We start from the raw sequence: 22,432 nt of genomic DNA, 5'->3' as shown, positions 1-22,432 counted from the left end.
GATTTCAATTTTCTTAAATTTTCTGAGGCTTGATTTGTGACCCAGGATGTCATCTATCCTGGAAAATGTTCCATGTGCACTTGAGAAGAAAGTGTATGCTGCCACTTTTGGGTGGAATGTCCTATAAATATCAATTAAATCTACTGTCATTGTGTTACTGTTGATTTCCCTTTTTATGGTTGTTAGCATTTCCCTTATGTATCGAGGTGCTCCCATGTTGGGTGCAGTTGTTACATCTTCTTTGATTGATCCCTTGATCATTATGTAGTGTCCTTCCTTGTCTCTTGTAACAGTCTTTATTTTAAAGTCTATTTTATCTGATATGAGTGTTGCTACTCCAGCTTTCTTTTGATTTCCATGTGCATGGAATATTTTTTTCCACCCCCTCACTTTCAGTCTGTGTGTGTCCCTAGGGCTGAAGTGGGTCTCTTGTAGGCAGCACATATATGGGCCTTGTTTTTGTATCCATTCAGCCAGTCTGTGTCTTTTGGTTGAGGCACTTAATCCATTTACATTTAAGGTAATTATCGATATGTATGTTCCTACTGTGATTTTCATAATTATTTTAGTTTTTTGTGTTTTTTTTTCTCTGTGTCTTTTTCTTCTGTTTCCTGCTTAGAGGACTTCCTTTAGCATTTGCTGTAAAGATGATTTGGTGGTGAATTCTCTTAGCTTTTGCTTGTCTGTAAAGCTTTTGATTTCTTGGTTGAATCTGAATGAGATCCTTGCTGGGTAATCTTGGTTGTAGGTTTTTCTCTTTCATCACTTTAAGTATATCCTGCCACTCCCTTCTGGCTTGCAGAGTTCCTGCTGAAAAATAAGCTGATAACCTTATGGGGATTCTCTTGTATGTTATTTTTTGCTTTTCCCTTGCTGCTTTTAATATTTTTTCTTTGAATTAAATTTTTGTTTGTTTGATTAATATGCATCTTGGTGTGTTTCTCCTAGGGTTTATCCTGTATGTGCCTGAGATTCCTGGGTGGCTATTTCCTTTCCCATGTTAGGGATGTTTTCGACTATAATCTCTTCGAATATTTTCTGAGACCCTCTCTTTTTCTCTTCTTCTTCTGGGACCCCTATAATTCGAATGTTGGTGTGTTTAGTGTTGTCCCAGAGGTCTCTGAGATTGTCTTCAATTCTTTTCATTCTTTTTTCTTTATTCTGCTCCTCAGCAGTTATTGCCACCATTCTGTCTTCCAGCTCACTTATTCATTCTTCTGCCTCAGTTATTCTGCTATTGATTCCTTCTAGTGTATTTTTTTTATTTCAGTTATTGTTCATCTCTGTTTGTTCTTTAGTTCTTCTAGGTCTTGGTTAAATGTTTCTTGTATTTTCTCGATATGTGCCTCCATCCTATTTCTGAGATTTTGGATCATCTTTACTGTCATTACTCTGAATTCTTTTTCAGGTAGGTTGCCTATTTCCTCTTCATTTATTTGGTCTTGTAGGTTTTTACCCTGCTCCTTCATCTGTAACATTTTTTTGTCATCCTTTTTTCTTTGATGGGTGGGACTGTGTTCCTGTCTTACTGGTTGTTTGGCCTGAGGCTTCCAGCACTGGAGTTTGTAGGCCAGTTGTTCAGGGGTTGCTCCCATCCCCAGAGTCTGGTAGATGCCCTAGTTGTGGGGAGATGTGAACTCTGCATCCCCCTACTCCACTATCTTGACCACTTTTCTGCCCTTAGGAGACTTAATAAATGTTTCCAATTAGATGACATGGGATGGAATTAACTGCAGTACTAGATATGGAAGAACAACCTGTGTCCTGTTTAGAGTTGCTGCATATTCTCTTAAGATAGTTACTCTACATGAAGAACTAAGTACCACCTAACATCAGAACTATCTTTATAGCTATGTCATTTGGGCCAATTGTTTCAGATTCTTTTTTCCCCTCTAAAACCATTATGCAAAGCCACTAGTAAGTAGAAAGGCAGAGTTAAGACCCCCTTCCTCTCCCTTTTAATTTTCAACTAGGGATATATCAATGTGCACAAAAGGGCTGAACGGCAGACAGCTGAAGAGAGAAAGAAAAAGAAGCAAAGAAAGATAACTTGTGAAAACAGATTCAGATCCTCGGCAGTTCAGATTGGGCTGTTCCCGGGTACTGTGCGGGCTGTGAGCATTAGAATTTGAAGCTTAATTTCCTACTTGCTTCTTTAGTCTTAGTCAAAGAAAAAATTGGATTTCTCGGTATTTCTTCTGTGCAGAGAAATTCTGCTAATGCTGCTTATGTAGCAGCTCTTTTTGCCAGCCTTTCACTCTCAGAATAATAAACTACAATCAAAGCCAAATTGAAGAAGCATCTTAACCTCTCAGACAAGGGATTCTGCCCCTCTTAGCAACTAACATAATCCAGGACCCTGTCGACTGAAAAAGAAAAAAAAAAGCACAACCTGGAAGTTGACAGATACGTTTTATGTGGTGGACATGGTGAGGACTTAGGGACAAACCATCTCATAACACTGAGAAATGGTTCTGAAGAGGCAAGGGGATGAGCCAGGATATGTAAGAGTTTTTGCAACAAAAGACCAGGTAGTCAGAACATTAAAAGACTACTGTTAATCAAAGAAAACCAGACATCCCAAGTTAATGAATTTAGTGCTTTTCTATACAAGGGAAGATGCAAAGCCTGGGCTCACTGAAATCATTCCTTTGATGTGCACCTCAGCTATCTGAGGCCAGTATCCTGTGTTTTTCTCATCCTGAGTCTCCTCAGGGTGCACTGTTGGGGGTGGCGGCACAGATTCTGGTTCCATCCTGAGTTCCCTCAGGGCTTATTGTCGGGGCAGCTGTAATGTGGTGGCTTGATGGCTGCAACATCCTTTGTTCACTGATATGACAGGCAATTTTTTAGTTCATAACCCTGAAGAAATTCTGGAGGCATTTACTTTTTTCCCAAATACTAAGATTCTGTCAAACCAACTTAACAATTGCTGTCAGGTCACTACCATCTGGTTTGTATGACATCAACCTGATTTTAGATAGAGTTTGATTTTCTTAAATCAAGAAATTTCCCAACTCTGTGTATCTGTATAAATAGCCCTTAAAGCTCAGAGTCTGAGAGCTAAAAGCACTAATGATAACCACCCCAAATGCCCTGGGCAGAATATAAAATGCCAGACTGCTGACTGCTCTACTTGATGCACTGGGGTGACCTAAATGGGGGGGAAATCCAAAAGGGAGGGGGTATATGTCTATGTATGGCTGATTCACTTTGCTGTGCCGTAGAAGCTAATACAACGTTGTAAAGCAACTGTACTCCAATAAAAATTAATTTAAAGAAATCATAGTCTAAAACTCATTTCTCTTCCTTTCCTATAACATTATAGTAATAAAAGGTCAGGTTAGGCCCTTATCTGCCTAGTAAAACAAATTAATCAAACCATTAAAACACCAGCCAGGCCTACCACCCAAACAGATTTTCTCTATTCTTCCCTCCTGTTCCTTTACAAAATATTGTCTGAGTTATAATACTTTATTGTGAAACATTGTGTGCAATGGGTTTTTTTTCCTGCTGATCAACAGGTTTTGGATTCAGGGAGACTAGAAGAATACGATAAGCCATATGATTTGCTGCAAGATAGAGATGGCCTATTTAACAAGATGGTGCAACAACTGGGCAAGGACGAGGCTGCTGCCCTCATTGAAACAGTAGAACAGGTAAGCCTGCCGCAGGGAGTTGTGATTAAAGTTCGTCTCCAGGGTTTACTCTTCACACGATCTCTACCAGGGGACTGGTGATAAGCACTCTGTGCCCTTTTCAATTATAAGCCTCCAGAGACAAAGCTTCATGACTGGGTCTTAACAACACACTGCAAGTTGAAGGTGGGTCTGCTGAGCATCTGCAGAAGCGGTGAGGGTGGGGTGCAGGACGTGCACATGCACATGTGCCTGAGAGATTTCGGATTGGACTTTCCACATGTTTGGACTTCATGGGTTCAGATTCCCATAGAGCATAGAACACTCTCATTTTGCAGACCCTCTACATTTCATTCTGATTGGTGCTCAGCACATTGTGATACAAGTGCTGTCAAGGAACATCCAGAAAGTTTGAGGGGAAAAACATCTGGAATATTTCTGGCCTAGGGAGATCTACCAGGGAAAGGTGTAGGTCACTTCTGTTTTCTAACGTTCTAGGAGTAAAAAAAACTCCTACATGATACTGTCACTTTCTCCCTAATTCTTTGTTGTTTAGAATTAGGTCCAGTTGCCCCCTATGCTTCCTGTACCTTCTAGAAGATGAAATTGTCACCAGGACAAATCAAGAATTCACAGTAACCCTAACACTGTAGTCGGAATGGTGCTTGAAGGTTTACAAAGTATTTTCACGGAGATGAGATGTGTGAAAGCACTAAGCACTGTACATGGCGTGAGAAAGGTGCTTGACGAGTAACCTTGGGTCACGTACCTTTCTAACAATGGTCAGGTGGTAGCATCTCCTACAGATGTGATAACTGAGGTCTGATTTTAAGGGTTAGCCATTGTCATGCAGCTGCCTGTAATTCTTTCTGGAACAAGGTGGGAGTGGGATTGATGGAAGGAGGGAGGGAGGGAGGGGAGGTCTGGTGTTCTTGCCCACTGAGATGCGTGGCTCATGTGGGAAGAGGTTTCCGATTGTATATGATAAGTCTTCCCATCAAAACTTTATCTCTGGGCATTAAATTATGGGTGCATTTTTCCTCATTTATACTTTTCTGCATTAAATTACTTGTATAATATTTAATCCATCACTTAAAGAAAACATGTCCCAGTATCTAAGTACTTCTTTAGAAAGGTTTATCTAAAATGTAGCCTAAGTTCCCTCTGTCACTGTTTCATCTCATTCCTCCTCCTTAGAAATGAAGAGCAGTACCTTCCACTGTTCATAGAGTAGGCAATGGTCCAGGGTCACAGAGCTGGCTGAGGAATGGGCAGAGTTGGAGTTCATATCTAGGCTTAGGGATGATGAAGTCTGTGTTCTGAACTTTTCATAAGTACTTATATTGTATGCAAACACACAGAAGCTGCCCTTGGAGCCCTATATTTTTTTATGCCTGAAATTCACAGAGTGCTTTCATTTACTAGAGTGAGACCTTCCTTCTGAAGACGTGATAATAATTTGAGATTCCCTGTATAACCTAGTCACAAAATGGCCAGGAATCTCCCAAACGCTTTTGGTCTTTTGACCTTAGGCATTTCACATCAAAGAGAGATGTCTCCACCTGTGTGTCAAAGTCTTCATTTAAAAAGTGTCTTATAAGATAATAGGGTTCAACATCCTCATTTTACAGGTGAGGAAACTAAGGCCCCTTAGAAGGAAGGTGGTCTTCTATATATAACTAATGTTAAGCTAGTTTGCAGCAGATACACAATTAGAAATCTGTTCTTCCAGTATATGTTTTAAATCAACTGTAACATAAATACAAAAGCAGGGATAGGTCATAGAATTAGAAAGCCTGTGATTCCTGGTCTAGTAATCCTGCACCTACTTTAACAAGATTAATGTTAAGTTACATTTGTGTAGTTCTTTATAATTTATTTTACATACTTCTCACATGTATGATTGCACTTAATCCTCATCACAGTCCTTTTTTATCCCAGCTCATGGATGAGGAGACTGGGTCCAGGGCTCACCTAAGGTCACAGAGCTGGTCCAGGGAGTGCAGGGGGTGACTTGGTGGGGGAGGCTGAGTTCCACCCTATGTACTCTGCTCTGTGTCGAGCCTGAGAACGCTGCTCCTTTCATGTGGTAGCCAAGGCGGGGCCAGTCACCCAAGTTCACAGGGTGGCAGAACATCACTCTTGGATTTCAGTCCTGCCACTGGCTCAGATCACCTCTACAGAAAGACATAAGGAAATACATATCTTGATTCCCATCCTAGTTGAATATCCTCTTGACATTATTTCTGCATATGCTCAGTCTTCTTAGAACAACCTGTCAGATTGCCAACTTTTTAAACGTGCAAGCATCAGATATCAGTGCATTGTTCAGAGCTGTAACACAGGGAGGACTAGCCTAAGTCAACAAGCTTTTCACTCTAACAGAATTCATTCATTTGAAAGAAAATATCTGGGGAGAGGTGCTTCGTATTCTTGATCACATAGTTGCTTCTGAAAACGTTGGTGCAGGCAAGCTGAATCACTGTCTGATTGACCCTTTTAGATGATCCATGAAATCGTAGAGAAAGTACTTTTTAGATACATAAAGTTGAATGATGCGTTAGTTTGCTAGGGCTGCCATACAAGGACCACATAGTATGCGACTTAAACAATAGACATTTATTTCCTCACAGCTCTGGAGGTTGGAAGTCTGAAGTTAAAGTGTTGGTAGGGTTGTTTTCCTCTGAGGCCTCTCTCCTTGGCTTGGAGATGCTGTCTTCTCTCTGTGTCTTTGCATGGTCATCCCTCTGTGTGCCTGTGTCCTAATCTCTTCTTATAAGGACACCAGTCAGATTAGGGCCCACCTATATGACTTCATTTTAACTTATTCACCTCTTTAAAGATCCTGTCTCTAAATACAGTCACATTCTGAGGTGCTGGGGGTTAGGACTTCAACATAAAATAGAAGGTGACAGGACTCAGCCCATAACAAAGGATGAATGCCTGTCATTCATTTTCTTCTGTGATGAAGCAGACATGATTGAGGTTTTTTGGAAGCTTCTTTGTCCCCAGTGGGTAACAGAGGTGTCATTTTATCTACTCATGAAATCACTAGATACAACCCAAAAGTTATGAAATCCTAATATCCTAGGAGCCTGGACCAGTTTGAATAGGCTGCAGGAGGCACTTAGCCATGTGGCCTTATGTCCCCCAAGGTCTCTGAGCCTCAGGGTCCTCACCTGTATGCAGTGCAGGGATTACAGCACTGCCTAGCTTCTTCACACTTATTACAGGGATCAGATGAGATAGCAGATGCCTAAGTGCTCTAAGTGCTTTGAGAATATAGTTTTACAATATAAAATGGGATCATTTTTTAAAAGGCTATAGATTAAACCCTTCCCTCCCAATAATAATTTAAAAATGCATCCACAGTTCTTTTAAGTAGCTTTAGAGACTCTAAATAATTAAAATGTATTATTTTTAATAATGTTTTTAAACATGATACATCTAATGCTACAAAATTCAAACTTTTTTAAAAAAAGTCTTTGTACATTTATTTCATACATTTGTCATGTTTAAGAGAATTTGGCATATTAGAATAGTGAGTACAATTTAAAATATCTAGTTACTAATTTACACTTGTGATTTTAAGATGAAAAGTATAAAAATATTTTATCACAACTTATACTATATTTAAGAGTCCACATTATTAGAGTTGTTTTTTAAAATCTTTATTGGAGTATAATTGCTTTACAATGTTGTGTTTTCTGCTGTATAACAAAGTGAATCAGCTATATGTATATATATATATATATCCCCATATCCCCTTCCTCTTGCGTCTCCCTCCCACCCTCCCTATCCCACCCCTCTATGTGGTCACAAAGCACCAAGCTGATCTCCCCGTGCAATGCAGCTGCTTCCCACTAGCTAGCTATTTTACATTTGGTAGTGTATATATGTCCATGCCACTCTCTCACTTCGTCCCAGCTTACCCTTCCCCCTCCCCATGTCCTCAAGTCCATTCTCTAAATCTGCGTCTTTATTCCTGTCCTGCCCCTAGGTTCATCAGAACCACTTTTTTTTTTAGATTCCATTTTTATGTAAAAACTTTACTTTTTAAAATTTATGAATAAGTCACTCTGCGACTCCTGTCATCACACAGCTCCTCCCCCAGGATGGAGCCCCAGCACAATTGTTGACTGTTCTGTTGACATGTTCTGTGCATCAGTAAGAACTTGTGCATATGTGGCCTTCCTTGTTTTTAAGCGCAAATGATAGCTGTTCCTTGATTTTTCATTTAAATATCTCAGATTATATTAATACAGTTACCTCATTCTTTTTACTGGCTACATAGTATTTATGCTCTCTCCATTCCCTACTCATTTTCCCTTCTAAGGAACTGTTACAGTTTTATGTTTTTTCCCCCAAAGAAGGAACTCTCACATTCACTTACTACTTGTATTCTTTTTGATAATTTATCACTTTCTGCATTTCAACTTTAATCATTCCTTCCTTCCTTTGGTTTATTTTGTTGTTTCTTCTTACTTCTTGAATACATTTGTTTTCTTTCTTATTTATTAATATAAATATTTTAAGGCTGTGAACTTTTCTCTGAATACTGTTCTAGCTATATCCCATAGGTTCTGGTGTGTAGTGCTTTCATCGTAGTTAGGTTTTTATTTATACATTCTGCAGTTTTGGTTGTCATTTCCTCTTTGGCCTAAGAATTATTTAAGAGATCTTTAAAATTTCCTGTGGATAGAAGATTTTTTTATGTTTGTTATGTTTTCTATTTTACTCATTTCATTGCCTTATGATAAAAAAAAAAAGTTCTCTGTACCATTTCCACCCAGAAACAGTGTTTAATAATACTTTAAGTTCTAGTTTATAGGTAATTTTTGTGAATGTTCTTTGGGCATTTAAAAAGATGGACTAGGGGCTTCCCTGGTGGCACAGTGGTTGGGAGTCTGCCTGCCGATGCGGGGGACGCCAGGTTCGTGCCCCGGTCTGGGAAGATCCCACATGCCGCAGAGCGGCTGGGCCCGTGAGCCATGGCCGCTGAGCCTGCGCGTCCAGAGCCTGTGCTCCGCAACGGGAGAGGCCACAACAGTGAGAGGCCCGCATACCACAAAAAAAAAAAAAAAAAAAAAGATGGACTATTGGCTATTTAAGGTATAGAGTTTAATTTTTAATTACAGTGATTTTATTAATTACATTATTTAGGTTTTCTCTATTCTTATTTATTTTGGTCCATTTGATGTGACTTGGACCTAGAGAAGTGAATTAGTCTCATACTGTACCAAGTTCCATTTTATAGTTCTTGTAATTTGTTTTGATAATTTCAGTGCTATAATTCAGTCCCTAGATATTCATGACTTAGGTTTTTCACTATGAATTACATTTTCTACTATTTTAAAGTGCCTTTTTTTGTTTTGTTTCAAATTTTATTGGAGTATAGTTGATTTACAATGCTGTATTACTTTCAGGGTGCACAGCAAAGTGATTCAGTTATACATATATTCATTCTTTTTCAGATTCTTTTCTCATATAGGTTATCACAGAATATTGAGTAGATTTCCCTGTGCTATTCAGCAGGTCCTTGTTGGTTATCTATTGGGTTGGCCAAAACGTTCCTTCAGTTTTTTCCGTAAGTCAGCTCTAGTAGTGCTTAGTTGTCTTTAACTTCATTCAAAACAATTTTGTTAGATTGTATTGTGACAGCTGTCATATCAGCCTGCATGTAAAAAAATAACTTAAAATTGGTGAATTTTTGTGTAGCCATTTTAATATTGAAGATTGAAGAAAACAACATTTTTGGCATATTATGCTTTATTATTTCAAGAAAGGCAAAAGTGCAATTGAAACGCAAAAAAAGATTTGTGCAGTGTATGGAGAAGGTGCTGTGACTGATTGTATATGTCAAAAGTGGTTTGTGAAGTTGCGTGCTGGAGATTTCTCACTAGACGATGCTCCACGGTTGGGTAGACCAGTTGAAGTTGATAGCAATCAAATCATTAATTGAGAACAATCAACATTATACCATGCAGGAGATAGATGACATACTCAAAATATCCAAATCAAGCACTGAAAATCATTTGCACCAGCTTGGTTATGTTAATCGCTTTGATGTTTGGTTTCCACATAAGCACAAAAAACTTTCTTGACCATATTTCCACATGCAATTCTCTACTGAAACTAATATAAACAGTCTGTGACAGGCGATGAAAAGTGGATACTGTACAGTAATGTGGAACAGAAGAGATTGTGGGGCAGGTGAAATGAACCACCACCAACCACACCAAAGGCACCGGTGGTCTTCATCCAAAGAAGGTGATGTTGTCTATATGGTGGGATTGGAAGGGAGTCCTCTATTATGAGCTCCTTCCAGAAATCCAACGATTAATTCCAACAAGTTTGGCTGATGCCACAATCTTGGCTCTCTGTTCACCAATGCCAAAAAGAAATACGAAGAGTTTTAGCAGAACGAGAAAAAGTAGCTTTTATTCTTTAACAGGCAAAGAGAGGACACAGCAGGCTACCACCTCAAGAACTGTGCCCCCCCATCCCTGGGGAATAGGGAAAGGTTTTATAGGCCAAGACTCCATGGTCTGGGGTAGGTGATAAGGCTCAAACCAATGAAGGTCTTGCATTTCCTTCTTCTGCAAATTTATGGCCGAAAGCTGGCATCAGGTGGCTCAGCAACCAGGTCCGGTGTCCCTGAAGTTATCAGCCATGACCTTGTTTTTGAAATGCAGAATGCTACAGGGGAGTGTAGGGGGAGAAGAATGCTAGGTGCAGAGTATAATTCATATGGAGTCAGAGAGTAATTGGCTTTGTTTAGCTTTGTGAAGGACAAGTCTAGCTACAAGTGTGTGTTAGTAGGAACAGCTAAAGAATAACCAAGACTGCTTAACTCTTGCAGGCCTGTTTGGCTGGTATGTGCCTAAGGCCATTTACTCATTTCTCGTGTTGCTGCAACACTGCTCCCAATGAGACCAACTGAAAGCAGCACTTGATGAAAAGCATCTGGAATTAGTCGCAAGAAAATGCATAATCTTCCATCAGGATAATGCAAGACCGCATGTTTTTTGATGACCAGGCAAAAACCATTACAGCTTGGCTGGGAAGTTCTGATTCATCTGCCATATTCACCAGACATTGCACCTTTGAATTTCCGTTTATTTCGGCCTTTACAAAATTCTCGTAATGGAAAAAGTTTCAGTTCCCTGGAAAGCTATAAAAGGTACTTTGAACAGTTCTTTCCTCAGACAAAAAGTTTTGGGAAGATGGAATTATGAAGTTGCCTGAAAAAAGGCAGAAAGTAGTGGAACAAAATGGTGAATACATTGTTCAATGAAGTTCTTGGAGAAAATGAAAAATGTCTTATTTTTACTTAAAAACTGAAGGAATTTTTTTGGCCAGCGCAAAATTTTACATATAGTAGTGAGTGTATGTTAATCCCAAGCTCCTGATTTATCCCTCCTCCCCCGACGTTTCCCCTTTGGTAACCAATAGTTTGTTTTCTATGTCTGTGAGTCTATTTATGTATTGTAAATAACTTCATTTGTATCATGTTTTTAAGATTCCACATGTAAGTGATATCACAGGATATTTGTCTTTGACTTCCTTCACTTAGTATAATCTCTAGGTCCACATATGTTGCTGCAGATGGCATTATTTCATTCTTTTTTATGGCTAATATTCCATTGTATATATATGCCATGTCTTCTTTATCCATTCATCTGTCAAAGGACATTTAGGTTGCTTCCATGTCTTGGCTATTGTAAATAGTGCTGCAATGAACATTGGGGTGTATGTATCCTTTTGCACCATGGTTTTCTCCAAATATATGCCCAGGAATGGGATTCCTGGATTATGGTTCTATTTTTAGTTTTTTAAGGAACTTCCATACTGTTCCCCATAGTGGTTGTACCAATTTACATTCCCACCAATAGTGTAGTAGGGGTCCCTTTCCTCCACACCCTTGCCAGCATTTATTGTTTTAGGCTTTCTGATGATGGCCATTCTGACCAGTGTGAGGTGATACCTCATTGTAGTTTTGATTTGCATTTCTCTGATAATTAGTGATGTTGAGCATCTTTTCACATGCTTTATGGTCATCTGTGTGTCTACTTTGGAGAAATGTCTATTTAGGTCTTCTGCCCACTTTTTGATTGGGTTGTTTGGGATTTTTTCTTTTTTTGATACTGAGCTATATGAACTGTTTGTATATTTTGGAAATTAATACCTTGTTGGTCATCACATCATTTGCAAATATCTTCTCCCAGTCCGTAGGTTGTCTTTTCATTTTGTTTATTGTTTCCTTTGCTGTGCAAAGCTTCTAAGTTTAATTAGGTCCCATTTGCATATTTTTGTTTTTATTTTCATTACTCTAGGGAGTAGATCAAAAAAGACATTTATGTCAGAGTTCTGCCTATGTTTTCCTCTAAGAGTTTTATAGCCTTACATTTTTTGTGTGTGTACGGTGTTTGAGAATGCTCTAATTTCATTCTCTTACATGTAGCTGTCCAGTTTTCCCAGCACCACTTAATTAAAGAGACTGTCTTTTCTCCACTGTACAGTCTTGCCTCCTTTCTCATAGGTTAATTGACAAAACTATAGGTGTGTGGATTTATTTCTAGGCTTTCTATCCTGTTCCATTGATCTATATTTCTGATTGTGCACCAGTACATACTGTTTTGATGACTGTAGCTTTGTAGTATAGTCAGGGAGCATGATTCCTCCAGCTCCATTTTTCTTTCTCAGGATTGCTTTGGCTATTCAGGGTCTTCTGTGTTTCCATACAAATTAATTTTTTTGGTTCTAGTTCTGTGAAAAGTTATCATTGGTGATTTGATAGGGATTGCATTGAATCTGTAGATTGCCTTGGGTAGTATAGTCATGTTGACAATATTGATTTTTCCAATCCAAGAACACGGTATATCTTTCCATCTGTTTGTGTCAGCTTCGATTTCTTTCACCAGTGTCTTATAGTTTTCAGAGTACAAGTCTTTTGTCTCCTTAGGTAGGTTTATTCCTAGGTATTTTATTCTTTTTGATGCAGTGGTAAATGGGGTTGTTTCCTTAATTTCTCTTTCTGATCTTTTGTTTTTAGTATATAGGAATGCAAGACATTTCTGTGTGTTACTTTAGTATCCTGCATTAAGGAATTCATTGATGAGTTCTAGTAGTTTTCTGGTGGCATCTTTAGGATTTTCTATGTATAGTATTATGTCACCTGCAAACAGTGTCAGTTTTACTTCTTTCCAATTTGGATTCCTTTTCTTTGTTTTTCTTCTCTGATTGCCATGGTTAGGACTTCCAAACTATGTTGAATAAAAGTGGTGAGAATGGACGTCCTTGACTTGTCCTGATCTTAAAGGAAATGCTTTCAGCTTTTCACCATTGAGTATGTTGTTAGCTGTGGATTTGTCATATATGGCCTTTGTTATATGTTAAGGCAGTTTCCCTCTATGCCCACTTTCTGGAGTTTTTTTTTTTATCATAAATGGGTGTTGAATTTTGTCAAAAGCTTTTTCTGCATCTCTTGAGATGATCATATGGTTTTTATTCCTCAGTTTGTTAATGTGGTGTATCACACTGATTGATTTGCAAACACTGAAGAATCCTTGCATCCCTGGGATAAATCCCACATGATCATGGTGTATGATCCTTTTAATGTGTTGTTGGATTTGGTTTGCTAGTACTTTGTTGAGGATTTTTGCATCAATGTTCATCAGAGACATAGCCTGCAATTTTCTTTTTTTGTGGTATTCTTTGTCTGGTTTTGTAATCAGGGTGATGGTGGCCTCACAGAACGAATTTGGGAGTGTTCCTCCCTCTGCAATTTTTTGGAAGAGTTTCAGAAAGACAGGTGTTAATTCTCTAAATGTTTGATATAATTCTCTTTTGAAGCCATCTGGTCCTGGAATTTTTATAAATCACTGCTTCAATTTAGTACTTGTGATTGGTCTGTTCATATTTTCTATTTCTTCCTGGTTCAGTCTTGGAAAGCTGTGCATTTCTAAGAATTTGTCCATTTCTTCCAGGTTGTCCATTTTATTGGCATATAGTTGCTTGTAGTAGTCTCTTATGATCCTTTGTATTTCTGTGATGTCAGCTGTAACTTCTTTTTCATTTCTAATTTTATTGATTTGAGCCCTCCCCCTTTTTTTCTTGATGAGTCTGGCTAAAGGTTTTTCAACGTTATCTTTTCAAAGAACCAGCTTTTACTTTCATTGGTCTTTTCTGGTTTTCTTCGTCTCTGCTTCATTTATTTCTGCTCTGATCTTTATGATTTCTTTCTTTCTACTAATTTGGGTTTTGTTTGTTGTTCTTTCTCTAGTTGCTTTAGGTGTAAGGTTAGGTTGTTTATTTGAGATTTTTCAAATAAACTTCCCTCTTCAAACTGCATTTGCTGCATCTCATAGGTTTTGGCTTGTTGTGTTTTCATTTTCATTTTTCTCTAGGTATTTTTTGATTTCCTTTTTGATTTCTTCAGTGATCCATTGGTTGTTTAGTAACAAATTGTTTAGCCTCCACGTGTTAGTGTTTTATACATTTTTTTCTCTAATTGATTTCTAATCTCATAGTGTTGTGATCAGAAAAGATGCTGGATAGGATTTCAGTTTTCTTAAATTTACCAAAAAATGATGGTTAGATGCCCTGAAGCAGGTGGCAATGCCTTAACCATTTGCACGTCGTCAGGCCCAAGGACCTCTTCCATCCTTGTCAAGGGGAGTGCTAACGTTCTCTTCTTTCATACAACACTCAAGTGCCTTTCTTTGATTCAGTTTCTGACCCTGAATCCAACCTGGTTCAAAACTGAAATTAAGGGCCTCCCTGGTGGCGCAGTGGTTGAGAGTCCGCCTGCCGATGCAGGGGATACGGGTTCGTGCCCCGGTCTGGGAGGATCCCATATGCCGCGGAGCGGCTGGGCCCGTGAGCCATGGCTGCTGAGCCTGCGCATCCGGAGCCTGTGCTCCGCAACGGGAGAGGCCACAACAGTGAGAGGCCCGCATACCACAAAAAAAAAAAAAAAAAAAAAAAACTGAAATTAAGTCCCCAGTTTTCATTTGCCTGATATGTCTTTGTCTTTTGATAACAGATTGTAGATGTGTCTCCTGCAATGGCAAGTATTATAGTTAGGTTTAGGCCTGAGATTTAATCTTAGCCCTTAGGGGTATGTTTTATCTTAGTTCTGTTATGCTTTCAGTTTTTAGTATTCTTATTTTAAAACCTTTTATTTTGTAGTCTGTAATTTTTGGTTTTTTGTTCATTATTTTGTGTGTTGCTTTAATATCTTCCAGGAATACTTTATTTCCTTATTATTGACTCCACATTATAAACATGTTTCCCTTTACTCCATTCTACCAACAAATTTTAGTTGTTTAAATGGTTTTTCTTCTACTGCTCACCTTCAAATCTTTAAAAATACTTAAACCTCTATTATTTTACTTACCTGTGTTAAATGATACTTTTTGCATCTCTAGTTGACTAAAGTTTGCTCCTTGTATACTGTTTTTAAAAGTTTGGGTTGTGAGTCCTTAGTGGGCCTGTGAAATCCATTTAGTCAGTCATGACCAGCATGTTTTAAGAAATGAAATAGAAAAGAATGGAATGGACGAAGAATAGCAATGTATCTTTCCTAGTAACAGTAAATATTTCATTAAATTCCTTTCAGGATAGATGAATATAGACAGTGAAATCTGCACTGGTACTCAGTCTGTACTGGTACTCAATGTAAATTTAAATATATTTACTACTGTGGGTGGCAGTACAAATAAAGGTTTGTAAACAAGGCTCTATATCATTTTGTGTATTGGAGTTAGAATCCCTGACTTATTGTAAATATAGTTAACCCTTGAACAGTACAGTTTGAACTCCACAGGTTAACTTGTATTCACTTTCAAAAAAATTTGTACTGCAGTACTGCATGATCCACAGTTCATTCAATCTGTAGATATGGAGGGTGACTGCAGTGTTATATACAGACTGTCCAGAGGATCAGCGCCCCAACCTCTACGTTGCTCAAGGGTTAACTGTATGAAATATTTACCTGCTGCATCTCTAATTTGATAAAACTTGATCTTCTTTCCTGGATTCTTAAAGGATTCTTTCTGTATTTTGAAGGTCATTAGTTTTTCCTAGGACATCATGCACTCTTGATCTCTAGATTCGAGTCTTTTATTTCTAAGCATTTGCTTGAATTACATCTTTGAATTTATTTGATTAGACTCTCCTCTTTACAGCTATCTATAATGTATATGTTGCTGTCCTTTGTCTGTTTTATAAAGCTATTACCTCCTTAATCCTTTAAAATTTTTCATTAATTTAGTTATTTGCCTTGCTTTCTCAATCCTATCCTCCATGTCTCATGTTGTTTTTTCAGCAGTGACTAATCTTCATGCTGCCTTTTAGAATGATTTCTTTGATGTTTTCATTTTTCTCTTCCATTTCACTTTCAGCCTCTGTCAACTCATGTTTCATCATTGTTGCTGTGCCATGTTTTCCTGTACTCTTGGATGTCCACAGGTTGACTGTTCTACTATATTTTCTTTGAATGTATTGTTATATTTTTAATAATTTTCATGTTTTCAGTGAGTATTTTTTCATCCATCATATGCTCATCTTATTCCTTCATTTTTGTTTGTGTATTTTACAGATCCTATACTACTTTTTTTATTACTGTTATTCCTACTACTCACCTTTGAATTGAGTTTGTTTTAGACCATATATCTGTGGGATGGTTGTGGCTAGGGCATCATTTGAGACTAAAGGGAATTCTCTGTGCTTAACACAGAAGTTCCACATGGCCTAGAGAGAAAAAATAAGCAAGTGAGAGAGAAATCGAGAACACAAATTCATTTAGCCTGTATTCCTCCCTAGCCTGCAGAGATGGGCAGTCAATGGTGCTTGCATTTCAAAATCTCTCTTCTCCTAGGACCTCGCCAATCTACATGCTTCAGGCAAAGATACTGATTCTATATGATTCCTCACTGGCATTTGCCCCTTAGTTGGAGAGCTATGTTCTCCCATGATGCTGAGATTTGCTCCCCTTACGTACCATCTCTGTCGTGCCACAGCCCACTGGATCCAGTTGCTTAATGTAGCCTGTCCAGATATTTTGTCCCTTGGAATTTCAAATGACTCCTGATTTCATCAAAGATTGGGCTTATTTTTTATCTCCCAGTATCCTTGCTGTTTAGGGTGATTTCTGAAAGGATAAGGGGAAAGAATATTCATTATTTCGTTAAGTTAAAAGCAAAAATCCTTTCTAACTCTCCAGCACTCTTTAACTTCGGTAACGTACCTGCCAGTATGTACACAAAGTTAGACCTGCTTTCAAGATGAGGAGTTTGAGGGTTACTGGGATTGAACTAGGGCCATGCAGTTCAGGGAGAATAAACGTATAGTCTTGAGCCAGAATTCTACATATATTGAAGCACTGATTGCTGGCTTTTATCCATGCAAGTGAGCTTTTATTGTTGTGTTGCTCTTAGTAAGATCTAATTCCATGATGGTGGTTTTATTTACAAGCTGGAGTTTAAGTACTAGACTGTTTTAACCTACACTGGAGGAACTATAATGAACCATGCCCGAGAGAAGACGGGGAAGAGGGCCAAGAAGCCCACCACTCACTGGTCTTATGCTCTGCTTACCATGACTTGAGTATTTTGGGCGTTATCTCTTTTAATCTTCACAACCATTCTGAGCTGGCATTATTATCCCTCAGATGGAGAAACTGAGGCAGAAGAACCGAGGTAACTTCTCAAAGTCACAGATTAGAAAGAGTAATTTTTTAACCACCTTTCTGCCACCCAGGTTACCATGTTCACTGAGCTAAATGTGTCTCAACTGGGCTTCTTTTAAGATAAAACTACAAGATTCACAAAAGGGCCTCTGAGATGTTCTGTTTTCATCATTCAATCTGACTGATGCTGCTACTTTCCATGGACTAAGGGGCCACGTCTCTGAGCAGCATCATAATCTCACCCAACACTTAGCTCAGCATGTTTTAAACCTGCAGTTTGCGGCCATCACTTAGTTCCTATGAGGTAGGTCATTGTCTCATTTCACAAATGCAGTAGCCAGTGTGGAGAAAGCTTAAGTGATTTTTCCAGGGTCAGCAGTGGTTCCAGGAGAGAGAGAGAGGTGAGATTGGGCCTCTCCATTCAGGCTCAGCCCATCCACAAGGACTCTGCTAACAAGCGTTCAGTCATCTCAACTCTCTTCATAACCCGCCCTGTGAAAAAGATGCCTTCTGTCACTTCTGCTGTCAGCCAGAGTGTGGTCTACACCATGAGAAAGAGAAGGGTCAAATCAAGGCTTTTATACACAGAAAGCTTGTTTTCAGTATTCGGTTTCAATTATTGCAGACCATGAAGCAAAGGCCATTTTGGTTAAAAGGTGCTAGTAATATTTTCTGGGCTCCCCTAGTGGTGCAGTGGTTACGAGTCTGCCTGCCAATGCAGGGGACACGGGTTCGAGCCCTGGTCTGGGAAGATCCCACATACCGCAGAGCAACTAAGCCCATGTGCCACAACTACTGAGCCTATGTGCCACAACTACTGAAGCCCGTGCACCTAGAGCCTGTGCTCCGCAACGAGAAGCCACTGCAATAAGAAGCCCGTGCACTGCAACAAAGAGTAGCCCCCGCTCACCACAACTAGAGAAAGCCTGCGCACAGCAACGAAGACCCAACACAGCCAAAAATAATTAATTTAAAAAATTTTTTTTCTTTTAAAAAATTACATTGAGAAGAGGTATAGGGAAAGGAACCAGGTGATTTGGGGAGGACCGTCAAGCAGTAGAAAGTTAAAAGTATTTCCATTTGTCTTTGGGCTGTTTTTAGTTTCACCAAGACAGTACATAATAGATAACCACACAAAATATGGCTAGCTTTAAAAAATGGAGGAGAGAGATCATATGCAATTAGCCTCCCCGCTAAAGGCCTTATTTTTTTAAATTCTTGCATTATAATGGAAATAGCCTCAGATTTCACCCAGTGGGGTCCACGCATTCTTGGAGAATTTCTTATTTTTCTGCTTAACTTAAGGGACATTTTAATATATAGCATTTCATATTCAGTGCTGTTCAGAGGCGGGTAGCAAGTATGCAAGCAACAAGAGAAAAAGAAAGTACACTTGATATGAAGGCCGGTGTCTCAGTGCTTTTCTATTTCATGTGTGATGTCCATTATCTCTCATGATAACTTTGTTGACAACACCCACAAATGTATTTGGTCCCAGGTTTTATAAAATAAATCCATAATCCTATGTTTAGGTGACCCAGATCCTGACACAAGTCAGCCTCAGATAGATGGTACATTTTCTGTTATAAAGACTCAAACAAAACATTTCACATTCGTCTTTGGGGGAAAAAAATGACATCTGAAGTCCTTTTTCAAAGAAATACATTTTGAGATAACAGCTCACAAACCTTGACATTATTTCATTTTGTTCTGCACATCTGTCACGGAACTGAGATACAATACAGCTACTAAAAACTGATGACTGTGGAACAGAGAAACTTGACAGCATTTCATTTCCTTTATGTTCTGATTATACATTTATCAGAAAACCTTTATTTCTTCCAGTTCAGCTAGAAATTGGTAGAATTCAAGAACTCTTTAAGGCCTGGCAAAGACCTGTCCTATTATTTGGTATCATCTTTCTTTTTCGAAGTTGCTTGGTTGAGTCTTTGTTAAAGCTTTTGATTCTCTTTTCATTCCTGTGACCCACCATCCACAGATCACATTTCTATAGGCCCTATAACTGCTTTGCTGCACAAATTAAATGCTAGCATATTTCATACATATATGCCAGTGTTTCAATGCTTGTCAGTCTGAGTTTATAAAATATAGGGATGACAACCTGATATTAACATCCAAATCTGGTGTGCTCATTTTATGTGTGAAAATGAGAAACACTTTTCAGACACTAGATTTCCCAACCTCTCTGTCACCGTTTTTAATATATCTCCAGGTTTTGAGTCAGTAAAATGATTCTGCTTAACAATGTAATATAGTGATAAAACATATCTGTAAATCAGAATGAGCAGAACTCAAGTGGATCTACAGGTTGTTTGGTAATAAGCTCAGCCCCACTGAGGGTTTTAAAGGGGCTACTTCCTCCATAGAATAAATACATCCCTGGTTTTTTTTTATTGTGCCTCCAGTAGTGATATGATTTGCTTCACATAAAGAAGTGGACCTAGAAATGCACTGCCTTAGGGAGGAGGACTTTAAAACTTTTAAACATGTTGTTTCTGTCTTTTTTCCCCTCAGGTGCACTTCAAAATGACATAGACATATTACTCACAGTAACCATGAGGTTATGAACGCTTCCAATGGACAGCCCTCAGCCTTAACAATTTTTGAGTTAGCACCATGATTCTACCACGAGGTCAAGTCTATTCCGAAGGCATTTCTCCAATAGTTTTCACACTGCATAAGCTATATTGTATTTTCTTTACACCAGCAACAAATATTTACACATACAAGATGTTCATTTATTTGGATTATTTTCTCCAACTTCACCCAACGATTCTAAGCTCTTACAAAAGGATTATTTTTATTATGTTATACTACTTTTTTTCTTACCTAAATCAGAGGTACAAGCCACCAATAAAAGCTGTCTCCCAGTTTTTGTGCCTTGAGAGACTCCAGAGACAAAGCACATTTTCTAAGGTGCAAGACAAAGTTGTCACAGATGTTTCTTACTATTCCCCAAATTATATACCCCTGTCCAGTTATATCAGGGATTCTATTTAGTTGAAGTGTGTGAAGTTGCCATTTTGTCTCACCACTTTAACAGAACTGGGTTCCATACCCAAAGACCCCTGGTTAAAATAGTAAGAGAAAACTAATAGGAAAAACAAAAAATATACCTTAGTTTAAGTGACATTATATGAGAGAGAGGCATCCCCCCTCTCCAGAAGAAGAAAAAAGATATAGGGTTAAAATACAGAAGGACAATATTATATGTTCTAAAAGAGAAGGGAGAGAAAATACACTTTTTCAAAATAGGAGCCCTTCTAGGGGATTTCATAATGAAGGACAGATGTGTGATCGATTGTCTTTTAGACTGAAGATCTTATTTTTTAATTTTTATTGTGGTAAAATATATATAACATAAAATTTGCCATATAACCATTTTTAAACATACAATTCAGTGTCATCAATCACATTTACAGTGTTGTGCAACCATCAATGTCTGGTTAATTTTTGGTAATTATTTTAGGACTATTCAGTTTGTTATTTCTATAGAGTCATTTTTGGTACGTTTTATTTCTCTAGGAGTGGATTGCCTGTGAGTTTTGAACTTGATTGACATAAAGTTATTCACAATATCTTATATGTTTAAACTCTGCAGCACCTATAATTGTGTTTTTTTGCTTTTTATGGCTTGATTGATCCTTTCTGATTTTTTAAACATTTTCTAGTTCATTATATTACTCTTTTTTCCTTCAACTTTTCATTTATTTTGAGATTTTTTTTCTCAATTCTTAAACTGGAAACTTATATTAGAAAAAGATTAATTTTTAACTTAATTCTAAGTACATAAAGCGTACTTTTTTCCCCTAAGACCCACCTTAGCTGCAACCTACAAGTTTTGGTGCTTAGCACTCATCAATAACCATAGTATTAGGTATTTTCAAATTTCCAATTTAACTCAATTATATATTTTACCCATGAGTTATTCATAAGTATAATGTCCTCTAAGTTTCAAATGCTAATGTATTTTTTCTATTAGATTGAACCATGTGGAATTGCTAACATTCAACCTTTTTTTTTAACTTATAAAATGGCAGTTTCATATGCTTCAACATAATAGTTTTCTTTTGTTATTAATAGATAATTTCAGTTTGGTCAGACAACATTAGATTGAGGATTTTAAACCAAAGGTAACCACATTCACCCACAAAGTCCTTGTTTCCACCATTTTGTATTTTACTTGGTGATTCTAAAATGTTATATGTGTAACCAGTAATTTTCAAATAAAAATCCTCCCCAAGTACTGGAATGTTTTCTGATACATGCTGCAAGTTGGTTCTCTGGGATACAGACCCAGATGGAGTTTAGTGTTGGGATGTTTATTAGGGGTGCCCTTGGGATCAATACTTGCAGAAGCGAGAGGGAAGAAACAAGATAGGGCAGAGGGAGAAATCAAGCTGGAACACTGGCCAGATGACCTTAGCTGACCCCATGGGGGCTCTGGAATGAAGACGACCCTTCAGGGTTTCCTGACATGTCCAACGGCCAGGCCTTTATACCTCCACCTTGATGGGTCACTGCATACAGGCTGCCCCCAGAGGAGCTGATGGCGAAAGACTGCCTACTAGCAGCACTTCCAGCAGCTGGGGCAACAAGTCCTTGAAGGGAGGTCTGGACAGTACCTCTCCATGCCCCCCCATGGCATGTGTCACAACTCCAGAGGTAGATAATTAGAATGTACTGTGGCAGAAAACTCTTGGTGACTGACATTTAAGTCAGAATGACTAAGTGATCCTCCTCAATACCCTGTGGTCTAAAAAAAGAGAAGAAGGTCCATGTAGGGGAGATAGCCTCATTCTCTAGGGTCAGCCCAGTTTTCACCTCTTCTAGGAAGCCACCTTAAGATCAATCCTCATCCTAGGTAACTCATATTTCTGTAATACCCTGACCGCCTCTCATTTGTTAAACTGAACCATACTTGGTTGGTGTCCTGTTGTTGCTATCTTGAAATAATTTCTAAACAGTGGACCCTGCTTTTTCCATTGTGCACTGGGCCCTTTAAAATATGTAGCCTGCCCTGACTATGAGTATTTGTAGGTGGTCAGTTTTCTCACTGTTAGTTCCCTGGTCACAAGAA

At 38.4% G+C, this 22,432-nt stretch overlaps 1 protein-coding gene across 1 annotated transcript in view; it reads left to right on the top strand.

Annotated features, from left to right (window-relative positions):
• The window catches only part of LOC307064891 (ATP-binding cassette sub-family C member 4-like), a gene marked incomplete at both ends in the record, with an annotated part of 116,222 nt that extends 96,250 nt beyond the window's left edge, over positions 1–19,972 (top strand). Inside the window, 3 exon segments of the mRNA XM_079721614.1 lie at positions 3,525–3,659; positions 19,867–19,880; positions 19,882–19,972. Coding sequence (XP_079577740.1) covers positions 3,525–3,659; positions 19,867–19,880; positions 19,882–19,972 — 240 coding nt within the window.
• Between the last annotated feature and the right edge of the window lie 2,460 nt (positions 19,973–22,432).

Source organism: Hyperoodon ampullatus (genome assembly GCF_949752795.1).
Source record: "Hyperoodon ampullatus genome assembly, chromosome: 16".
NCBI lineage: Eukaryota > Metazoa > Chordata > Mammalia > Artiodactyla > Ziphiidae > Hyperoodon > Hyperoodon ampullatus.
This window is presented reverse-complemented; position numbering and strand designations above follow the sequence as displayed.